The 19,005-nt window shown below is 33.9% G+C and overlaps 1 protein-coding gene across 2 annotated transcripts in view; it reads right to left on the bottom strand.

The window, feature by feature from the left end:
* LOC100372316 (solute carrier family 12 member 4-like) overlaps nt 1–18,677 on the bottom strand; it is a 57,715-nt gene extending 39,038 nt beyond the window's left edge. For both annotated transcript variants that reach the window (XM_085505728.1, XM_085505729.1), the window contains exons 1-5: nt 18,357–18,677; nt 11,558–11,655; nt 11,052–11,150; nt 9,344–9,490; nt 8,729–8,783 (exon numbers count right to left, since the gene is read on the bottom strand). In XM_085505728.1, the coding sequence (XP_085361854.1) occupies nt 8,729–8,783; nt 9,344–9,490; nt 11,052–11,150; nt 11,558–11,655; nt 18,357–18,561 (604 nt within the window). In that variant the 5' untranslated portion in view covers nt 18,562–18,677. The remainder of the gene's footprint in view (nt 1–8,728; nt 8,784–9,343; nt 9,491–11,051; nt 11,151–11,557; nt 11,656–18,356) is intronic.
* Between the last annotated feature and the right edge of the window lie 328 nt (nt 18,678–19,005).

The raw sequence follows: 19,005 nt of genomic DNA, 5'->3' as shown, positions 1-19,005 counted from the left end.
GTGGACTATTAAGAGTAGAATTTCACATCCAATATTATTATGGAACACTCGGTCACCAGATATTCACAATGAAATATAACGTCCTTACATTAGAAACGTCCCATTTGATATTATAAACGATCTGAAAGCATAGTTGTGCATATTGTACAACCATGCTAGGTTTATATCAACTATCATTGTACAGAGTATTGTGAGGTCATTCTTTTTGTCAAAGGCCAGTGAGCTGCTGTTACAAAGCACTTATAAGCACCATAGTCTGAATATCTTCATCTATAATTCAGATTATAGCTCTATTTGTGAGGTGAATTTTAAATACCATGCACAGTACTGTAAAATACTTTATTTCAGCTGGAATTATTTTTTGTTGAAAAGATTTTGGGGTGTTTTGTATGGAATTTATTTTCACTGATTCTTGACAAGTTGAATGTAAAATATAGGAAAACAGGTATATTCGCTGGCTTTTATTTTCACTGAATCATTCCTTCAGTGAAAATAGTGAAAATTAATTCTTAGCGAAAATAAGTATTTTACAGTATTGTAATAACTGCACATAACCACTTTAGACAACCAAATTTCAGAGGGTAGCTAAAATGATAACTGTACATTTTCAGGTACACAAATTTGCCAAAACCAAATATTTTCTATAAGTTATGCTTGTTATGATGATTACGTACTGTTTGACTGTGAGCAATATCCATCATTGATGTATTTGAAAGATGAGCTGATCACAGAACCCCAGGAGACTTCATACAAGTAGAGTTTGTCAATTTATTTGTAAATGTATTGCACAGCCGAGTTGGTGAACATCCATAATAGTGGAGTTAGGTAATAGCAAAAATCAATGTATTCAGATTTTGATAATTTATGATGTAATTATTATAAATAATAATTTTCAATTTTAAAGCGTGTAATCTGAAGAAAACACACTTCTTTACAGCATGCACATTATACATATATGAAGTAATACAATGTATTCTATAATATATTTCAGTAGTAGCAATCATTTTATTTTAAACAACATCTAAAAATAGTTTTGAAAATTATTGGGGATTCAGAAAAAATATAATTTATTTTATGACTGATATGTGCCGATACTATCATATATACAATAATCATAAGTCATCAGCCAATTTTTTTTTCTAGCAAATTTTCATTCAAATTGCTTTTTTGCGAAAATTTATATATGTAAGTACATTGTTAATTTTATGTATTGCAATTATTTGGGCAAATCTTTCAGCAGATAATTAATTGTAAAATTCTAATTGAAAGGCAAAACTATTATGAATGAAAATTGCGCACTTGAATTTCTATACTCACTCACATCTTGATGGCACTCTAAATAAAAATGTAAGTATTAAATTTGATAATAAAAAATTAGGGATTTGTTTCTGGTTTTGTTTGTTTTGTGTTTCTGGTGTTTCAAAAAATTAATGAAGTGACTTCCTTTGATTTTTTTTGTTGGCAGAAACTAGAAAAAAAAGTTGTGAGCAGACCTTTCTGAACTCAGTGCTTAACAGAAACAAATCATTTATGTTTGTTGGCCTAAGGTAATCTTAGTATCACTTCAGACTGATGCCACACACGTACACTGCAGTTTTTCTTAAACCTAAAACAACATACACACATTATACTAACAGTATCATTTACATACACTCTTATACTGTACATTATTTATACATGTGAACCTAATGTGATTACTAAATACATCTATTACAAAAGCAGCTTGAGTGCTCTATCAAACACAGACCCTCATCAGTTAACAAATCTAATTTTGGAGTTTAAATAGTTAATAAAGAATGATGCTGCTAATATTATCGGTTGTATCTAAACATTGTTCTGAAGTCTGAACATACCAATAATTAACAACAATTTTAATATTGAAGAGGATGTCATCATAATATGATATAATTTTTCATTAGATCTAAATGATAGGCTTCAATTATTTCTTTATTGTTAACTATATGTTCAAGGTTCAATGACTTATACAAATGTTGACTTCCCCCTTCAATCTACTGAAGCCACCAGGATCTATTACTGGTAGTAGAGTACATGTGACATGTTTGCATATCAATTCTCACATTACAGATCACTGAGGGTATTCTTGTAGTCAAAGGTCAGTGAACTGTTGTACACAATCACTTATGACAAGCATCACAATCTGAATATCTTGAACTTAATGTATAATTGTGATTGTATTTTCAGTGAATTACTGAAGGGTGTATATACCAGTAGCATATTATTAAGTGAACTTGAAGTTATTGTATATTATCGCTTGAAAGACAAATAACAGTCCTTGAACATCTAAATATAATGCGTTTTTTGGGGGGAAAATAAAACATTGTATTAAGAAGAGAGTTTGCAATCGTCATTGATTCCTACTTTTACAATATAGACCCAAAAATGTTCATAAACAATATTACAATATTATTTACGCAGCATCGGAATTTTGACTGTAAAAATTATTAAGGATCTGTGGGAAAACAGTCAAAGTCAAGGTCTTTATTATTCTCTTTATTGTTGAATGCTTTCGATTATTTGCAAATTCTAGATGCAAATATTGGCAAATGCATTATTTTGAATGCAATGCAGACGTGAATATTGAAACATGCTTTGTTATCATTGACTTTGGCAACAAAAAATGGCATGAACAAGCGACCCGATTGTACAAATCACATTACTGTAAAGGGGGTAATTATTCACTGGGTTTTAATTTAGCTTATTTCGCTGACTGGAAAAATGCGCTAAATTAAAACACAGTGAATATGTAAAATTTAGCATAGAACACATTATCTAAATGACGAAACCGTGAATTTAAAACCCATTGAATATGCCTGACATGGTAAATCAGTGAAATTTAAACCCAGTGAAAATTAGTCATTTTACAGTATGTACATGTACCTGGTTATACATTTTTGTAATGAACTTGGCAGGGCTAGAAATTTGAAAAGCTGTTCGCCATATAAATGTTATGTCTATAGCTGTCCATCAATTTTGTTATACTTGAATCCAAGTATGAAATTGTGAACAAATGTTTTGTTGGGCCCAGTGAATGAGAGAATATCAGCTTCTTGACAAGAATTATAACTTGCACCATGTCCTAGGATTAGAATAATACTTTCTACTGGGAAATAATCAATACACAGACATTGACAACACACAAGATCTTTATAACTGTACAAAATCTGAACATCTAAAATACAAACTTAGGTGGCTTAGTCTTTGTGTTGATTCCAGGGTTGTCTTTCTTTTTTTTAAAAAACGTCAGCTGCAGATGTGAAATGTACATATACAAAGGGATACATAGTGATCAGGGTTTTGTACACTAGAAATAAAAAAAAATATTCTGGGACTTTTAATGTTACTAGTTTTCCAGGACTATTTTATCACAATTTGATTATTTTCTGTTTTTTTTTTTTTTGTCAACATTAAATTATAGTAGCCTTTATTGATTCATTTCTCTACATTTAATGGTGATTTCAAAGACACAATTTGCAACAGTGATAGTTTTTATGCTTTATGTTTTGTTTTTTTTATTAGTTTTCAAAATTATTACTAAAGATTTGAAGAAGAAAAAAACAAGACATGACATGTCATGTCATAGCCCCCGCTCAGAAAAAAATTTAATCAAAGAAAGCTTAGAAAGAACTCCCGTGTGCTGAGAGTTTTGGTGACACATTAAAAATTAATTCAAAATTACTTATACTTGAGATATTGATGGAATAGCTGAAAACTAATTATGCAAATAAGGTAACTAATATGAACAGATTTAAGTGTAAAACTAATAATGTCTGCACAATGTACCAAGTTTCATTGAAATGTGATAAGAACCAAAAAAATATTAATTATTATGCTAATTAGAGAATTAATATGAACAGATTTTAACCCAAAATTAATCAGACTGTCTATTGTCCTAGAGCATTTATGTACCAAGTTTTATTCAAATGTGATGATCAATACTTGAGATATCAGTATTAATTATGTTAATTAGATGATTAAGAAGCATAAATATTTACCAAAAACTAATATGGTGCATAGTCTTACGTTCATTGAAATGTGATGGGTACTCTTTAAAAGTTTCATTGAAATCCAATGAGTGGTTTTTAGACATCATAGAACAGCAAAAAATTAACTAATTATGCAAATTAGGTAATTAAAAGGCACAATTATTTATCCCAAAATTAATCAGGTCTCTGCATAGTCCTAGAATATCTATGTCGCAAGTCTCATTGAAATGTGATGATTAGTACTTGAGATATCAGGTGAAAAGCTGAAAATTAACTAATTATGCTAATAAGGTGATTAATATGCACAAATATTTACCCAAAAACTAATTAGATCACTGCACAGTCCTCAAGTAACTATGTACCAAGTTTCATTGAAACATGATCATTACTACTCGAAATATCAAAAGCTGAAAATTAATTAATTATGCAAATTAGGTAATTAATATGTACTGATATTACCCTAAAAACTATCAGGTATGTGCAGTGTCATATGACACCTATGTACCAAGTTTTATTGAAATGTTATGATTAGTACTTGAGATATCGGTGGAAAAGCCGAAAATTGATTAATCATTATGTAAATTAGGTAATTAATAATATTAACAGATTTTTACCCAAAACTAATCAAATCTGCGCATTAGTTCAGAGCATCCATGTGCCAAGTTTCATTGAAATCCAATGAGTGGTTCTTCAAAAATCAGTGGAACAGTCATAGAACAGCTTAAAATCAGTTAATTATCATGCAAATTAGGTAATTAATATTCATAGTTACCCAAAACTAATCAAATCTGCGCACTAGTTCAGAGCATTCATGTGCCAAATTTCATCAAAATCCAATGAGTGGTTCTTCAGATATCAGTGGAACAGTCTTGGAACAGCTAAAAATCAGCTAATTATCATGCAAATTAGGTAATTAATATTCATAGATTTTTACCAAAACCTAATCAACTCTGCGCATTATCCCAGAGCATCTATGTACCAAGTTTCACCAAAATTTGATTAGTGGTTCTTGAGATAACGGTGGAACAAAAAAAGTGACATACATACATACAGACAGGGTAACTGCAAAGACTCCCTTTTGTGCTTCGCACTCTGGAGTCAAAAACTTATATTGAACTTAGTTTGTGTCAGAGTGAATTAATTCATTATGAGCTGTATTAAAATTCTGTTATTAAATGTTCAGAATTGATGTGTTACAATTTTAGGGGGTGGGGTAAAAATATATTCATTTGGCTTTTCTGAGACAATTTATAACTTGTTAAACATAAAATGCGATGTGCACTTGTAAACAATTATTACCTGTCCCTGTACCAACTTTGAACAAAACTGGATGACACACATCTGAGAAAAAGCTGTTAACAGCTAGAAAAAGCTTGTTTTTTTTAGATTTTTGAGGGAAAAAATGGCCTCCAAGTCGTAAAACTTTATCCAATCAAACAGGTCATGAATGACAATCCTTGGTGTACATTACCTGTGTCAACAACTTTACTTCCCATGTACTTCATGTACAGATCTACATGTAGTTTGTGGCCCTGAATTAGTTTCAATATCTCTAAATAAGGACAAGAGTACTTCTCATATGACAATGATACAAATAAAGTGCAAGAATCCAGAAAAATATTATCAAGTTTTTATTATCATACATTACCATTAACAAATCGTGTGAAATTGAACTTTTATGTACAGAGAAACACATATTTATGCTTTGGTTGACAGCACTTCTCAAAAAAAAAAAAAAGACGACCTGCAAAACTTTATACAATTGTCAGACATGCAGCGAATAGTATGCTTTTGTAATATATGCAATTTCAGTGGCTTTGCTTTCCGAGAAAAAAATTCTGGCTCTGCACCTGAAAAAAAACAAAAAAACATTTAGTCAAAAGTAAGCAGAGGTTGTAGCATATATGCTCCCATTAGCTGTTAAATTTAATTAAAAAAGATATTTGTGTATTGTCTTTTCAGTACGAAAACATATTACTTAATATATTTATACCAGCCAGAAAGAAATTGCAAGTTTTCACTGAGCAATTAGGAATATACATGGACAACAATTGATGCATGTGTAGCAATATACTGTTTGAAAGGCTGCAAGATGTAATGAAGTAGCAAACCAATCACTACTCCAGTCTGACTGGCTGGGAAATTGCACAATACATACAAAAATGTATGCAGATGATATATGAGCAGCTCCACCAAATATAAAAATATTCTTTCCATAGTTATGACTCTAATGTGATCGTACAAGTTTATTGTGATTCTATATGTGTTTGTAATATTATTTAGCTTTATTTAGCATTCTGTTTAGTTGGTTAACTTTACTGTATCTTAATGTAGTTTATTTTATTTTTATACGACCATAGAACAACTCACTGTAGTTTGTTTTAATGTTGAATAAAAATTAAATCAGTCACTGTATAGTGGTGACGTATTGCGCGAAATTGTTGCAAGGACAATACTTTTCTCGATTTGCGTGTCGTCGTGCGTCGATAAAAAATGCATGGAATGGTCGGCAGTATCGATCAAGTTCGTCTAGTGTGACATTCGTGGCTGGCGACAAGATGCCGTATAATCGTTTAAATAGACGTCACGGAGGAGTGAAAGGCCATAATTTGGTGCTACAATAGACGTCATGAAATTTTGGAAAATTACAGTCAATCAAAAAAACTGTTCACATAACAAAAAATATTCACTATATTTATTATGCATTATTTTTTTGTTGGTAGCAAATGATCACGGTACGGTAGCTTTAATACTTGTTTTCGAAGTGTTGTAATTGTTGATTAGTACTCAGTAGTGATTATATTAACGTACAAAAAATAAATTCGTTGAATTGTTATGAAATGCAAGTAAAATTCAACTTAGTTTTTATCGTAAGCAAATGTTTTCGGTTACATGTTAACGCTCGATGAGACAATATCCGCCATGTTATCCATGCCCATGACGCGTGTTTATTGACCAGATAGGTCAAGTCGCTAATCAACCAATCAAAATGCTGGATGGTGCCCATGTGCTCAAATTACCATAAAGCATTTAAATATGACAGTTCAGCGACCTCATGGTAAAAGCAACACGAAAGACCAGATTTACCGATGTTTTAGTGCGATCTTTTGGCTTCGTTTCTCATGGGGAAAAAGGCATGATTTTTTTAATCGGATTTAGAAAAATAAATAAACGTACCGTCCCAAATAAAAATGTGCCGGGTGGAATTTTTCTGTGGAAAAAATAAACGTACCGGTACGTTTATATTGGGACATTTAGCGTTGTGGGCAAGCTCTCCTGAGTAGCGACATATTTTTAACTTCGCCTATTGCGTTACGTAAATAAACCAACACTTTCAATGAGTACATGCCGACCCAACTAAACTTGTTTATGGCTGTTTATGAACAGCAAGGACGCATCTCATAGAAAAATAGCTGTGGAAATCATAAACAAATGTAAATGTTGCGGAAATCAAGCATGGCGATAATGATTTTGAGCGAGGCAGAGTCTGGCAAGCATCTCAGAGCAGCATTGCGCCGACACCACCACGACGTTTGAATCCCGGTGAGAGCACTGCAAACCTCTTAAGTCACGAGATAACTTTCAATTTACACAATACATAATCAGTTCCTACAACCATAATAAAAAGGCAGTTTTTCTGGCGAAACTCTCGACAGGTTAGCAATAGTTTCTCACGATCACCAAACCCGAGACACAAACGATAATACAAAGTGTATAAATACCATAACAAGCACAGTTTCTTACCTTTGAAATTGACGAGACACAATTTTGTCCATAGAAGCGTTGCGCAAATAAAGATACAATATCCTCACAAAATTGACTGATTTCCACCGAGACAAGAACTGCGTAAGCGTCATCAAAACTCGGATTAAACTCGGGTAATTTCGGGAAAAGTCGGATTTTGAAGGAAAAATGTTAAAAATCAAGGAAAAACACAGTGAAACTTTGAAGAATCGAAAAAATAACTTGATGTGCACCATAGCACCATCAATTTCTGTCTCTGTACCAACTCTGAACTGAATTGGATCACACATGTGTGAGAAAAAGCTGGTAACATGAAAATGTGAACACACATTGCACAGACACGACCCAAATTAATACCCCCCGCCCGGATCGCAGATCCGGCGGGGGCTAATTAGAAAAGAAGGGTACATAATCAGCTCATTCGTGTACATTTCCAAAGCTACTCATGAGTATTAAGCTGAAAATTGGTGAAAAATTCCTAAGACCTGACACATATTGTACAGAAGAGCAATGACTTATCTACAAGTCCCTATTTTGTATTCAGACTTGTATTTTATTATAAGAGTGAGATGAAGAAATAAATCACACTTAAGTGAGAATGACTGTTATGATGATGTAATGGATGTCCTATCAAAATAACACTGAATGTCAAAATTACTACTACTGCTCAGAGCTAATGACAAATACATTGTAATGCTATCGATAACAAAACATGGAAGTCACAAGTGAGAGCATTTATTACTTTCGATTCACTCACGGAAAATGAAGTACCTATACACAGTAGGTGTAAATGAGCCAAGGAAGCCTGTGATTCTCATTTCTGAAGGTATTAAAATGGCCTAATTTACCAGTGAGTCATGTGTAAAATACAATATGAATCACTACTACAGTACACTATCCTTACATGCTACGTCCATAATAACAGTGAAGAGGCCACACTGTGAAATAAAGCAATTGATCAGCACTATAACTTCACTTACTTTCAACAACCCCATTAGTTGCGATGGCACTCATTGATATTGATGTAAGGAATGTCTGAAATGGAAAGTAAGACATATTATGTGAATTTACTTGAATTACACAGAGTCAACATATAATAAAGAAAACAAGAGCTAACATCCATTAGGAAGTGAGGCAACTTATCGGCTTATCGCAATCTACAATAATAATATTTATTGAATACAAACCAATCTCTAAAAAATCATTTATTTATTGCAAAACATAGATAAAAATATTACTTAATCTATAGAAGAATTTATACACAATGCTTTCTTAATAAAACATGAAAAGAAAATATGATTTGTAAATTTATTCATAATTAATTTCATTTTATTCTTTGTTGCTATACACATTATTGATAGAAATGTTTATTTTTAAAGATGAAATGAAGTTATTATTATTATTATTTCTAGCTATTTACAAACTATTGTATTAGCAACCTGGCTCTTTACCACTTGTTTTTATATTTGGTCCAGTATCGTACATTGCATTGTAAAAAAACTTGGCAAATGGACTAAGTATTAGTTTTATAATATGGACTTAATAAATAGTTTAATTTGTAGAAAGATTTATCCAGATTTTTGTAGCTAACTTACCGTGAGACAACATAGAGCAACAAGCAAGAAAGATTGTATAACACCTGCATTACCAACAATCCAGAAGAGACGTAAGAACATCAATACACCAAATATATGCTGGATGGTTGGTAGATAAACACCAAGCATTGTACCCAACTTGGCTTTCTGAAAGATAAATACATTAATTAGTGTCATGTTAAAACAAATATTCAAAGTTTGTTTGTGTTATAACACCATAAAAGACTATGAAAGAAACCAATAATTGGTATCTCAATAACTCAATATCTCAATGTGTATGGTGAACACACAGGTGATCCAATGTTTGCTGTATTAGGAGTGCTATTCGTGCATCTCTAAAACAGGCAATATACTGCTGATATTTCAAGGACACCATACTCAAACTTTTTTTAACTTTGCATTATAAGCAGAACAACTCCCATTGATTATTGCAATCACCATGAGCAATTTGGATTTAAATTTTATACATTTTGTGTGTTTTCTTGCTTGCATTATAACATGCCTGATACAATCCATAGGATTCTACAAATTATGTTTGATTGTAGGCTTTCCTGCAGGAGAGCTCTGTTACCACAGATTACTTTTACAATGTTAAATTGGGGGTGACTTCAGGCAGATAATCAAATACAGCAGACTACTATGAGCATGATAATTGAATTTGATTCGATATTTATTTTTGAAAGGAGTGATCATATATTTAATTGGAACACAATCCTTTTAATCAACATGTTGATACACATGCAAGCGAAACATGTACATTTTCCCAAGAAAGTATCTGTAGCTGTTTACTTCCTTTCCATAAAATATTCAAATTAATTAAAATCAGAACAATAATCATGATTGTCTAAATCAAGTAACAAGAAGTCACAATTCAAGATGCTTTGCAAATGTTACGTGACATACAAAGCTGCATTCAGAAATTAATTAATAACAAGCCATGCATGGCACAGTCCCAGTTAGTTATCAAATTTAAGATATATAGTTTTGTTCATAGTAATATAGCTGGAATATAACCGTGTCAGGAATATAATTATTTAACATTAAAATGATTGACATTTGTATCTGATGGTCAAACGAGTATTGAGAGATATTGCTCTGGAACAGCATTAATTAAAACTAAATCAGCCATTTTGAATACATGTATAATGAATAATAAAATTTGAACATAATCAGTCAAAGCATGTCAGATATATGGTTCTAACCACATTCATTAAAACAAAATGGCCTCCAGTCGGCCATTTTGAATTTTATCTGAAAAACAAAATGATGTGCATCAAGGTCATATAATGTCTAACATATATACCAAATTTGAACAAAATCCATCTGTAAACAGCAGAGAAATTCTTGATTATGATGATTTTTTAGCACAAAAATGGTCGCCATTTGGCCATCTTGAATCCGATCGTGAAACAAATTGACGTGCATATGTATAATATCATGTATGATATATGTGTGAAGTTTGATTGTGATTGGTCCAGGCATTTCTAAGATACAGGTCCAGACGCACGGACGTCAAAACATAAGTCCCCGTTTTCGGACTGCGTCCGGAATTAAAAAAAATACACAACCACTTGAAAAAACTGGTTGTCCACATGAAAATGTAGTTGTCCAATCAAAAAAGTAGTAAAAATATGGTCTCTTTCCGGTTGAAAAATACTGAGCACCAAGAAATTTAGTGATAAATGATAAAAGAGGAGTTTGTACTTACCATTTTACGTTTTTCTGTTTCGTCATTGTAATCTTCTGTGCCTGGTGCTTTGAACCCTCTGAGAAATGATGACAATGGTGGCATGTGTTTCATATCATCCTGTAGTAAAAAAAAAAAAAAAAACCATGAATATTGACTCAAATTAAATCGCAGCAATGCTATAAATGAGTGACAGGAGAGAGGGATTCAATGGCTCCCCTAAAAGCAACAAAGAGTGTAAAAAATTACTATTGAATTCAAAATAAAATGGACCAGATCAATGCAATGTAACCAGTTTACTTTCATACCAAATAACTGTGCTGTGAGACAAGTAAAAACATATATCCTTTTTGATAGTTCTCTATATTCCAGTTTAGAGTTAGACTAAAAAAAAGTACACTGAGCATCTGATAACAATGAATTTGACAATTTGATGAATAAACAAAACAACTGTAAAATCTCGTAATATAAAAAGTATGTTGATCTCTGGGTTTGGGTTGGGGGTGTTCTTGTCTCACTTAACTTACCTCATAAAGAAGTAAATTTTTCTGGGTATTACATGGAACAACAACATGGTGTGAATGATCATCCCCTTCCATCGTCACTTGTATTGATGGAGTTGTATCTGAAATGAAAGTATGGTCTATCATCAGAATACAGCATTAATAACCAGCAACTCATCTTTGAGTTTACACAAAATAAGTTGAAGAAAGGTACCAGTACTGGGTATATAAAATGAATAAATCACATGAACTCTTGAAAGGTTAATACATTCTCCCCCCTCTTATAAGTCAACTTCTCTGATCTTTCACAACATATAGCTGCAAAACCTTTACCAGAATTTTTATAAAAAGGTTGATCCAGACCTGTACTATGAATTACACAGCAGTGTTTCATCCGGGACATGTGATTGGGGTATTTGCACCAATTTTTCGGTAATTATGCCCTTTTTCTTGGGTTTTGCACAATTTTTGCTCATTGAAATTCCTGCTTATTATACAGGATGAATGGTATTTCTCCCTTTTGTTTTTGAATCCCTTGAAACTTTGGATTGCAACAAACTTTGAACATCAAATGAAAGGTTACCCCCCCCCCCTCCCCATTTAAGTCAACTTCTCTCTGATCTTTCACAACATATAGCTGCAAAACATTTTCCAGAATTTTCATAAAAATCTTGATCCAAACATGTACTATGAAATTACAGCAGTGTTTCATCCGGAACATGTGATTGTGGTATTTGCACCAATTTTTCGGTAATTTGTTCTTGGGTTTTGCACAATTTTTACTCATTGAAATTCCTGCTTATCATGGTATTTCTCCTTTTTGTTTTTAAATCCCTTGAATCATTCCATCTAGTATTCAATTCCTAGATGAGACAGTTACATGTGTGTCCATGAGTGTACACTCACACAATTACACACCAAATGTTGGGGCTGAAGGATATGTTGTTGATAATACTGTATTCACTGACATTTATTGTATATTGACATTTTCATGTATACCATGGGGTCCATATACATTTCTCAAGTAATGTTCTTGTGGATTGTTTTATTTGTTTTTGTTTTGTGTTTTTGGTTTATTTCCCTACTTTCGGGGTGGAGCTACGTCACATAACGGTTTACATTGCCGACAAGTGCACCACCGTACCATGTATTACTATGGGCCCTGCGCGACCTGCTGTAGAACACTGGTCAAAGAGCCGGTGAAAACAGCTAAAGTCAAGAAAACAGCACAAACTATCCTGAGCAATCAAATTTATATATGTTGCAAACGTAGGGGTAATCTTGTTACATTGTTTAGGGGTATCTCAACAACTATCCCAAAGTTCTGTTTTCTGTGAGTTTTCAAGCATTTGTTTTCTGTGATGGTTGCCAGGCGGCGTAAATGCCCGGATGCCCGCTCCCTAGAATAAGACTTTTGTGCAAAAATCAATGGTTGGGTATGTTTTTTTTCACTTTGCAGTATATCATATCCAGTATTTGTAAACTGTATTCTCCAACATAAAAATTTTGTTTACTGACGTACACCAATATCTGAGATGCTGTTTGGTGATCTTCTAGGCCTACCTGTGATACTGAAGTGGGATGTTGACTATGCCCCGACTTCTTTACTTACTTGTCAGTGTCTGACTAGCATATAACCAAGGAGACGTCAGATTTAGTAAATAATGCTAAAAGTTTTTGTCCAAAGAGTACAGCAGAACCACAGCAAGTGCAGACACATTAATCAAACTGAACAATAAATACAGCTATCGTGGACAACAACCGAAACATTGATCACCAAGAATGATGTAACTGGTGTTTTTTTTATAGTATGTTAAAGTAGTGAATGGTGTGGAGCTGTGAGTGTGTGTTTTTATATATTGACATGAAAATTGCTACAATCAAAGACGTGCTGAAAAGGAATTAGTTTAAAGCGGGAGGGTTGTCACCTGCGCATGCACAAGAATCGAGTCCCAAGCGACGATAACAACACACGCTAAAAACACAAAGGCTCATCGGTAGACGCTTGTTTGTAAACAACGACACGCTATGGTCGTCTGATGCATACGCAGGTGCAACTTCCCCGCTTTAAAAACTAATACACAAGTTCATGTCATACTGTAATTTTACACCTGAGACATCCATAAATACATCTATAAATAGCAAAATTAGACATAACATTAAAAATGGTTGAAAGATACAAAGACTTAAATGTCACAGAATTGACACACGGGTAAAAATAGATTTGATATTTAAAAATCTTAGCTGTGGGTCCACAGCTTTACTCATGTCTGTCTCCAGTCTTTGTGATTGTGTTTTTGTCATTTCTGGAATATTTGGTGTCCTTAAAGTTGTTATTTTTGAATACCGTAAAATAATTTTCGCTGAAATGACTATTTGGGTGTTTTGTATGAAATTTGTTTTCACTGATTTCTGACAAGTTGAATCAAAACAAGCAGCCTCTCGGCTGAGATAGCTCCGATGTTAGCAATGCACATTTCAATTAAAGAACAGAAAGTATCATTAAAAAATGAACAATATGTATAGTATCAAAACAATCAGACTTGCGGTTTTCAACAAGATGTGGAAAATATCACTTTTTACCAAAAATGACAAAAATATTCACCAAAATTAGAGAATTGAAGATATCATCATGAAATGAACAAATCTGAAAGAGGTCTACCCAAGCAGTGTTCTCCCCAGGATGTAAACAGCGTGGCGGTCCCGCCACAGTGCTTCGATTTGCCGCCACACCGGTCTGACACTGCCATGGTGATTAGCAAGACCACAGTGCTTCTTTTCATTGGAGGATCTCGTCACGCTGGGCGGCCTGACCGGCACTCAAAATTAGCGACCACTGCGGAAACGCTTCCGACTATTGTCATATTGTTATTATACTTACGTACCGACTGACACGCATCTTGCCAGTCGTGGATAATAATTTGGAAACAATAGACATAGTCGCATGATGTGGTAGCGGCTCATCTTGAATTTTCAAGGTGAATGTTCCGGCGAAGTACTCCACTATCACCTTGAAGTATTTCATTAGGACTATGTGTATGTGACAATGCCCTCACAGTTTAACAACAGCCAATCATATTACTTCTTTCTTCAACGCGCTTGCCCAAGCTATCAAAATCTTCGAGGCGGAGCTAAGTCACTAAACGCTCCACATTGCTATTTAAGACGCGCACCACTCTACCATGTATTTCTATGGACTCTGTGCGAGCTGCTGTGCACTGATCAAAAAGCCGGTGAAAATAGCTAAAATATGTTGCATATGTAGGGCATGACAACAATCATCCCAAAATACCGTTTTCTGAGAATTTATTGGCCTTTGTTTCACCATGATGGTTGCCAGGCGGTGAAAATGCCTGACCGAGAATAAATGTCGCGGAGCACAGCTAAAGCTGTGTTGGCTTGGATGTCGAGGCGATACAGCGACAATATCCATACATCATGCAACTCACTGGTATTCAGACCAAAGCTATTCAAGCTTTACTTAGTAATAGTGGTAATAGTGTTGTCACCACTATTGACTATTATAGAAGAGTAGGTGTTATACCCCAAAGCTCGTGATATCACTGCAACACATATTGGCAGTAATGAAGCCGAAAACATCAGAAATGCAGAGCTCCGAGCGCTTTCTGGCAGTCTTTGTAACAAAGCTTTCTATTGGCCGGTAAACTTTCTATTGTGCAACCACGTGACATACACGGTTATGAATGGTATTACCGCACGGTGTTGTAGAGGGAGGAATGTCCGAACGGAACAACACCGTGCAGGCGGACGATGGTAGCGGCTTTGAACAATACAAGTCAATTTTGTAAAATTAGCACCTCTTTGTTTGTAAGTAAATACTTTCTAAGGATAGACGCAGACTTTAGTTTGAAAGCTAAAACTCTTTCAAAATCAATTCCACCCAATATAACATGGGCAAATCGGAGTTCACGATCAGTTTACGCTACAATCGCTACTCAAGAAAAAAACGTGTTTATTGCGTTATTGGGTAAAATACATTTGAACTGTTATCATCGTGAATTATGTAAAAACTCTTCTTTCAATACTTTTTTTTACCTTTTAAAAATTTCTAATCACCTCTTTCAAAAACCATCATGCAGTTTTCATCTGAAATTCATACCAACACATCGTGCTACAACATCGCTTTACTTCCGCAATGTAATTTTTATGATCACGATCATTCGGAAAACATCAGGTTCTACCGGCAATACCATGCGGCATTTTGATTGGTAAATGGCGTTTTTGACCCACCGGGTCAAAGGACACATGCCGGTCAACTAATGCGTCATAACTATCATGGCGGGTCTGTGTTTTTCACCAAAGTGATCGAGTGATCAAAAATAATTTCTCCCGATAAAACTAGCTCAAATTTTACGTTTTTTCATATAAAAAAAAAGAAGTCTTTAATTTTTGCATGGCATCATGACCGAGTAAGAGGAATTATTGGTATAACCGGTGTAAAACATCGCGAAGTAAGTTATGTCACGTCGTAACTTTGATTGTTTGGAAGTGTTATTTGTTCGTTCATTTACTGTAAATGTAAACGTTAGAAGCTGATGGTCGGAATAATAACCAACAATCCGCCAAATAACAACATGGTCGATTTTTTGAAGGAGAATTTTGTAGTAAATAAGATCATGAAAGTCTTGAACATAATCCTGGCTCAAACGTTTCATTCAACCTTTTACAATTTATTTGTTTCTTTTTAGTCTGCAGCATTTGCATTTCGAGAATGTTTCATTTTTAAATTCAAACTCTTCTAAATTGTGGAACGTAATATTTTGACTCAAAAAAAAAAATATTTTCCTTGTGACCGAGCTCATTAATATTACAAAAGTGCCCAAAATAAAAGTGTTTATAACACTGTGTGAAGCAAATAAATATCTGCCACTTTGTTTTTAAAAATGTATGTTGTTTATTGTGTGGGTGTAAATGTGCTTTGGTCAATTTCCATTATTATGTAAATGATATGCAAATGATATGCAAATTAGGCCGCCACAGTGGTTTAAATCCCTGGGGAGAACACTGCCAAGGTACATATACACAAGTATCAAATCATTCAGGCTTGTAGTTTTCAAGAAGTCGAAAATATCACTTTTTACCAAAAATTACAAAAATATTCACCAAAATTAGAGAATTAAAGATATCATTACAAAATGAACAAATCAGAGAGAGGTCCACATGTAATACCTATATATGTAATATCAAAGCAATTGGACTTGCGGTTTTCAACAAGAAGTCGATAATATCACTTTTTACCAAAAATGACAAAAATATTCACCAAAATTAGAGAATTGAAGATATCATGAAATGAACAAATCTGAGAGAGGTCTACCCAAGGTACATATACACCAAGTATCAAAGCATTCAGGCTTGTAGTTTTCAAGGAGAAGTCGAAAAAGTAAAACATTGACACGGACGACGACGGACAATCACTCATATGATAAGCTCCGCTCGACAAAGTTGACAGCGAAGCTAAACATAGGGAGTAAAATATATTTGCTGGATTTTATTTTCACTGAATCATTCCTTCATTTTGTGGGATTTAGCTTGCTTGACTACGTGTAACTCTGCTGGCAGCCAATTTCTTAAGGTCAAACGAATTTGAAAGTTGATCGAAGAAAACGAGTACAATATTAAATGTGTTTGGTGTTAACTGATAACATTAAAAGTAAAGTCGCTCAAGTGAAGACATTTCACTGTTAGACACTTGGTGGGGGGTCACTGAGCAAGTTGTGGGCAAATGAGACTGAGGCTGTAGGGACTGTTAAGAAATTTATTGACTGCCATTGTTATAAACATTTACGTTGATAGATAATAAAAAAATGGCCATGCATTCATCAAAAATTAGAAAAAAAAACATGTAAAACAAGTGTGCAAACCAAGGAATTGTCAATGCCAGGCAGCATGCCTAAAATTTTCAAAATGTCTGGAATTCTAGAACAAAATATGATGTTGATAGAATGTTGACACAGTTTAATTTGATTACAACCGAAAATAAAATTAAAATTTTAAAAAGCCAAAAAAAAAAATCAAACAAAGCTCAGTGGACAAATGCAAATTCAAGTTTGAAATTATGTGACCTTTACCTACATGTTTATGACCTGTGACACTGCTGAGGTCAAACTTGAAAAAAAATGTAACCTTTTTTTCTTGCTAAATACTTGAGTGAAAATAATGCAAAGGTAGATGGTCATCAACCATCATTCAAATTCGGTTTACAGTTAGTGCTTCCAGAATTTAGAAAACAAAGTCTACGATTTTAAGAGTGTTAATTTATTGATCCCGAGTTGCGCAATAGAAAGGAAAACGGTTATTAAAGCACAACAATGGTTGTAAAGTCAGAACATATTTTAGTATAGTCATGCGTTATTCCAGTCCTTATAGAGGGACAGCGGTTATTCTATATTTTTTGAACATGTGCAGTATCAATCAGTGAATTATTAGTATCGTTTTCAATACAATAGGTGGCATTGAATGATTGCCGTGAACGCCACAGAATCAACAAATATGGTGAAGCAGACGAACTTTGACATTCTCCAGTAGTTAAAATATTGAATTAACACTATTACACTGTTTGGATATAAAGATATATTTAGAAGTAGAAGTCAAAACTACATGTACTTTGCATATCTTTGTATTGCTAGCTAGACACGTGCTACCACAGTACACAGTGAGTTCGTCTACCGTCCAAATCGGCATTTGACATGAACAAATAAACAACGGACGCTATAAACAAAAGCTTGTGTTATCGAGCTATTATTAATGGGTAAGTGTGATCACGGTTAACCGTGGTGTGATATAACCGAGGACAGCGACAAACCTTTTTTCTCGACATTCTGTGGTTCACAGTCATTTTCTCCCATTTGTACGATCGGCGCCGCAGCTTCGATGCTCTGTCCATCAACACTGTCGTCAGCTCGAGGCGATTCTGGAATTTTCTGCATAGGCTGAAGTTCAACGGCGCCATTTTCTGGCAACAGTACACTTGTATCTGTCTTTGACACTTCGAAACGCGAAGCAGACATAGTAAATATAACCTAGTAAAACAAAACCATGTGTACGTTGAACTTTTATATACACGAAAAGACACTGAAGATTGGGAATACTAGTACGTCTCGATTAGTTGAGCGCTCTGAAATGAAAGGGGAGCACTGGCCTCGTCCCAGTGAAGATTAAAACATTTGAGTACATTTTGTAATAGCAATTAGTTTACCTCCAAAACTATATAGAATTAGTTATAATATTTTAATATAAAGTATTTATGTAAATTTTAGTTTTATTTCATGCAGTTATTAAATGTCTTTTGAATTAATACTGGACACTGCACCCCTCGGTAATAATGGATAAGTCAGCCATGACTCCTAGAGTTGTACTTCCGGTGCACCATGATAACGGTGTCGTCACTGGATACTCAGCACTTACGTCAATGCGGAAAAGGAATCGTGTATTGCGTATGCGTGAACCATTTA

The sequence above is a fragment of the Saccoglossus kowalevskii genome, chromosome 11 (genome assembly GCF_978046115.1).
Source record: "Saccoglossus kowalevskii chromosome 11, keSacKowa6.1, whole genome shotgun sequence".
Lineage (NCBI taxonomy): Eukaryota > Metazoa > Hemichordata > Enteropneusta > Harrimaniidae > Saccoglossus > Saccoglossus kowalevskii.
Note: the sequence above shows the minus strand (reverse complement) of the source record. Positions and strands in the feature narration are given on the sequence as shown.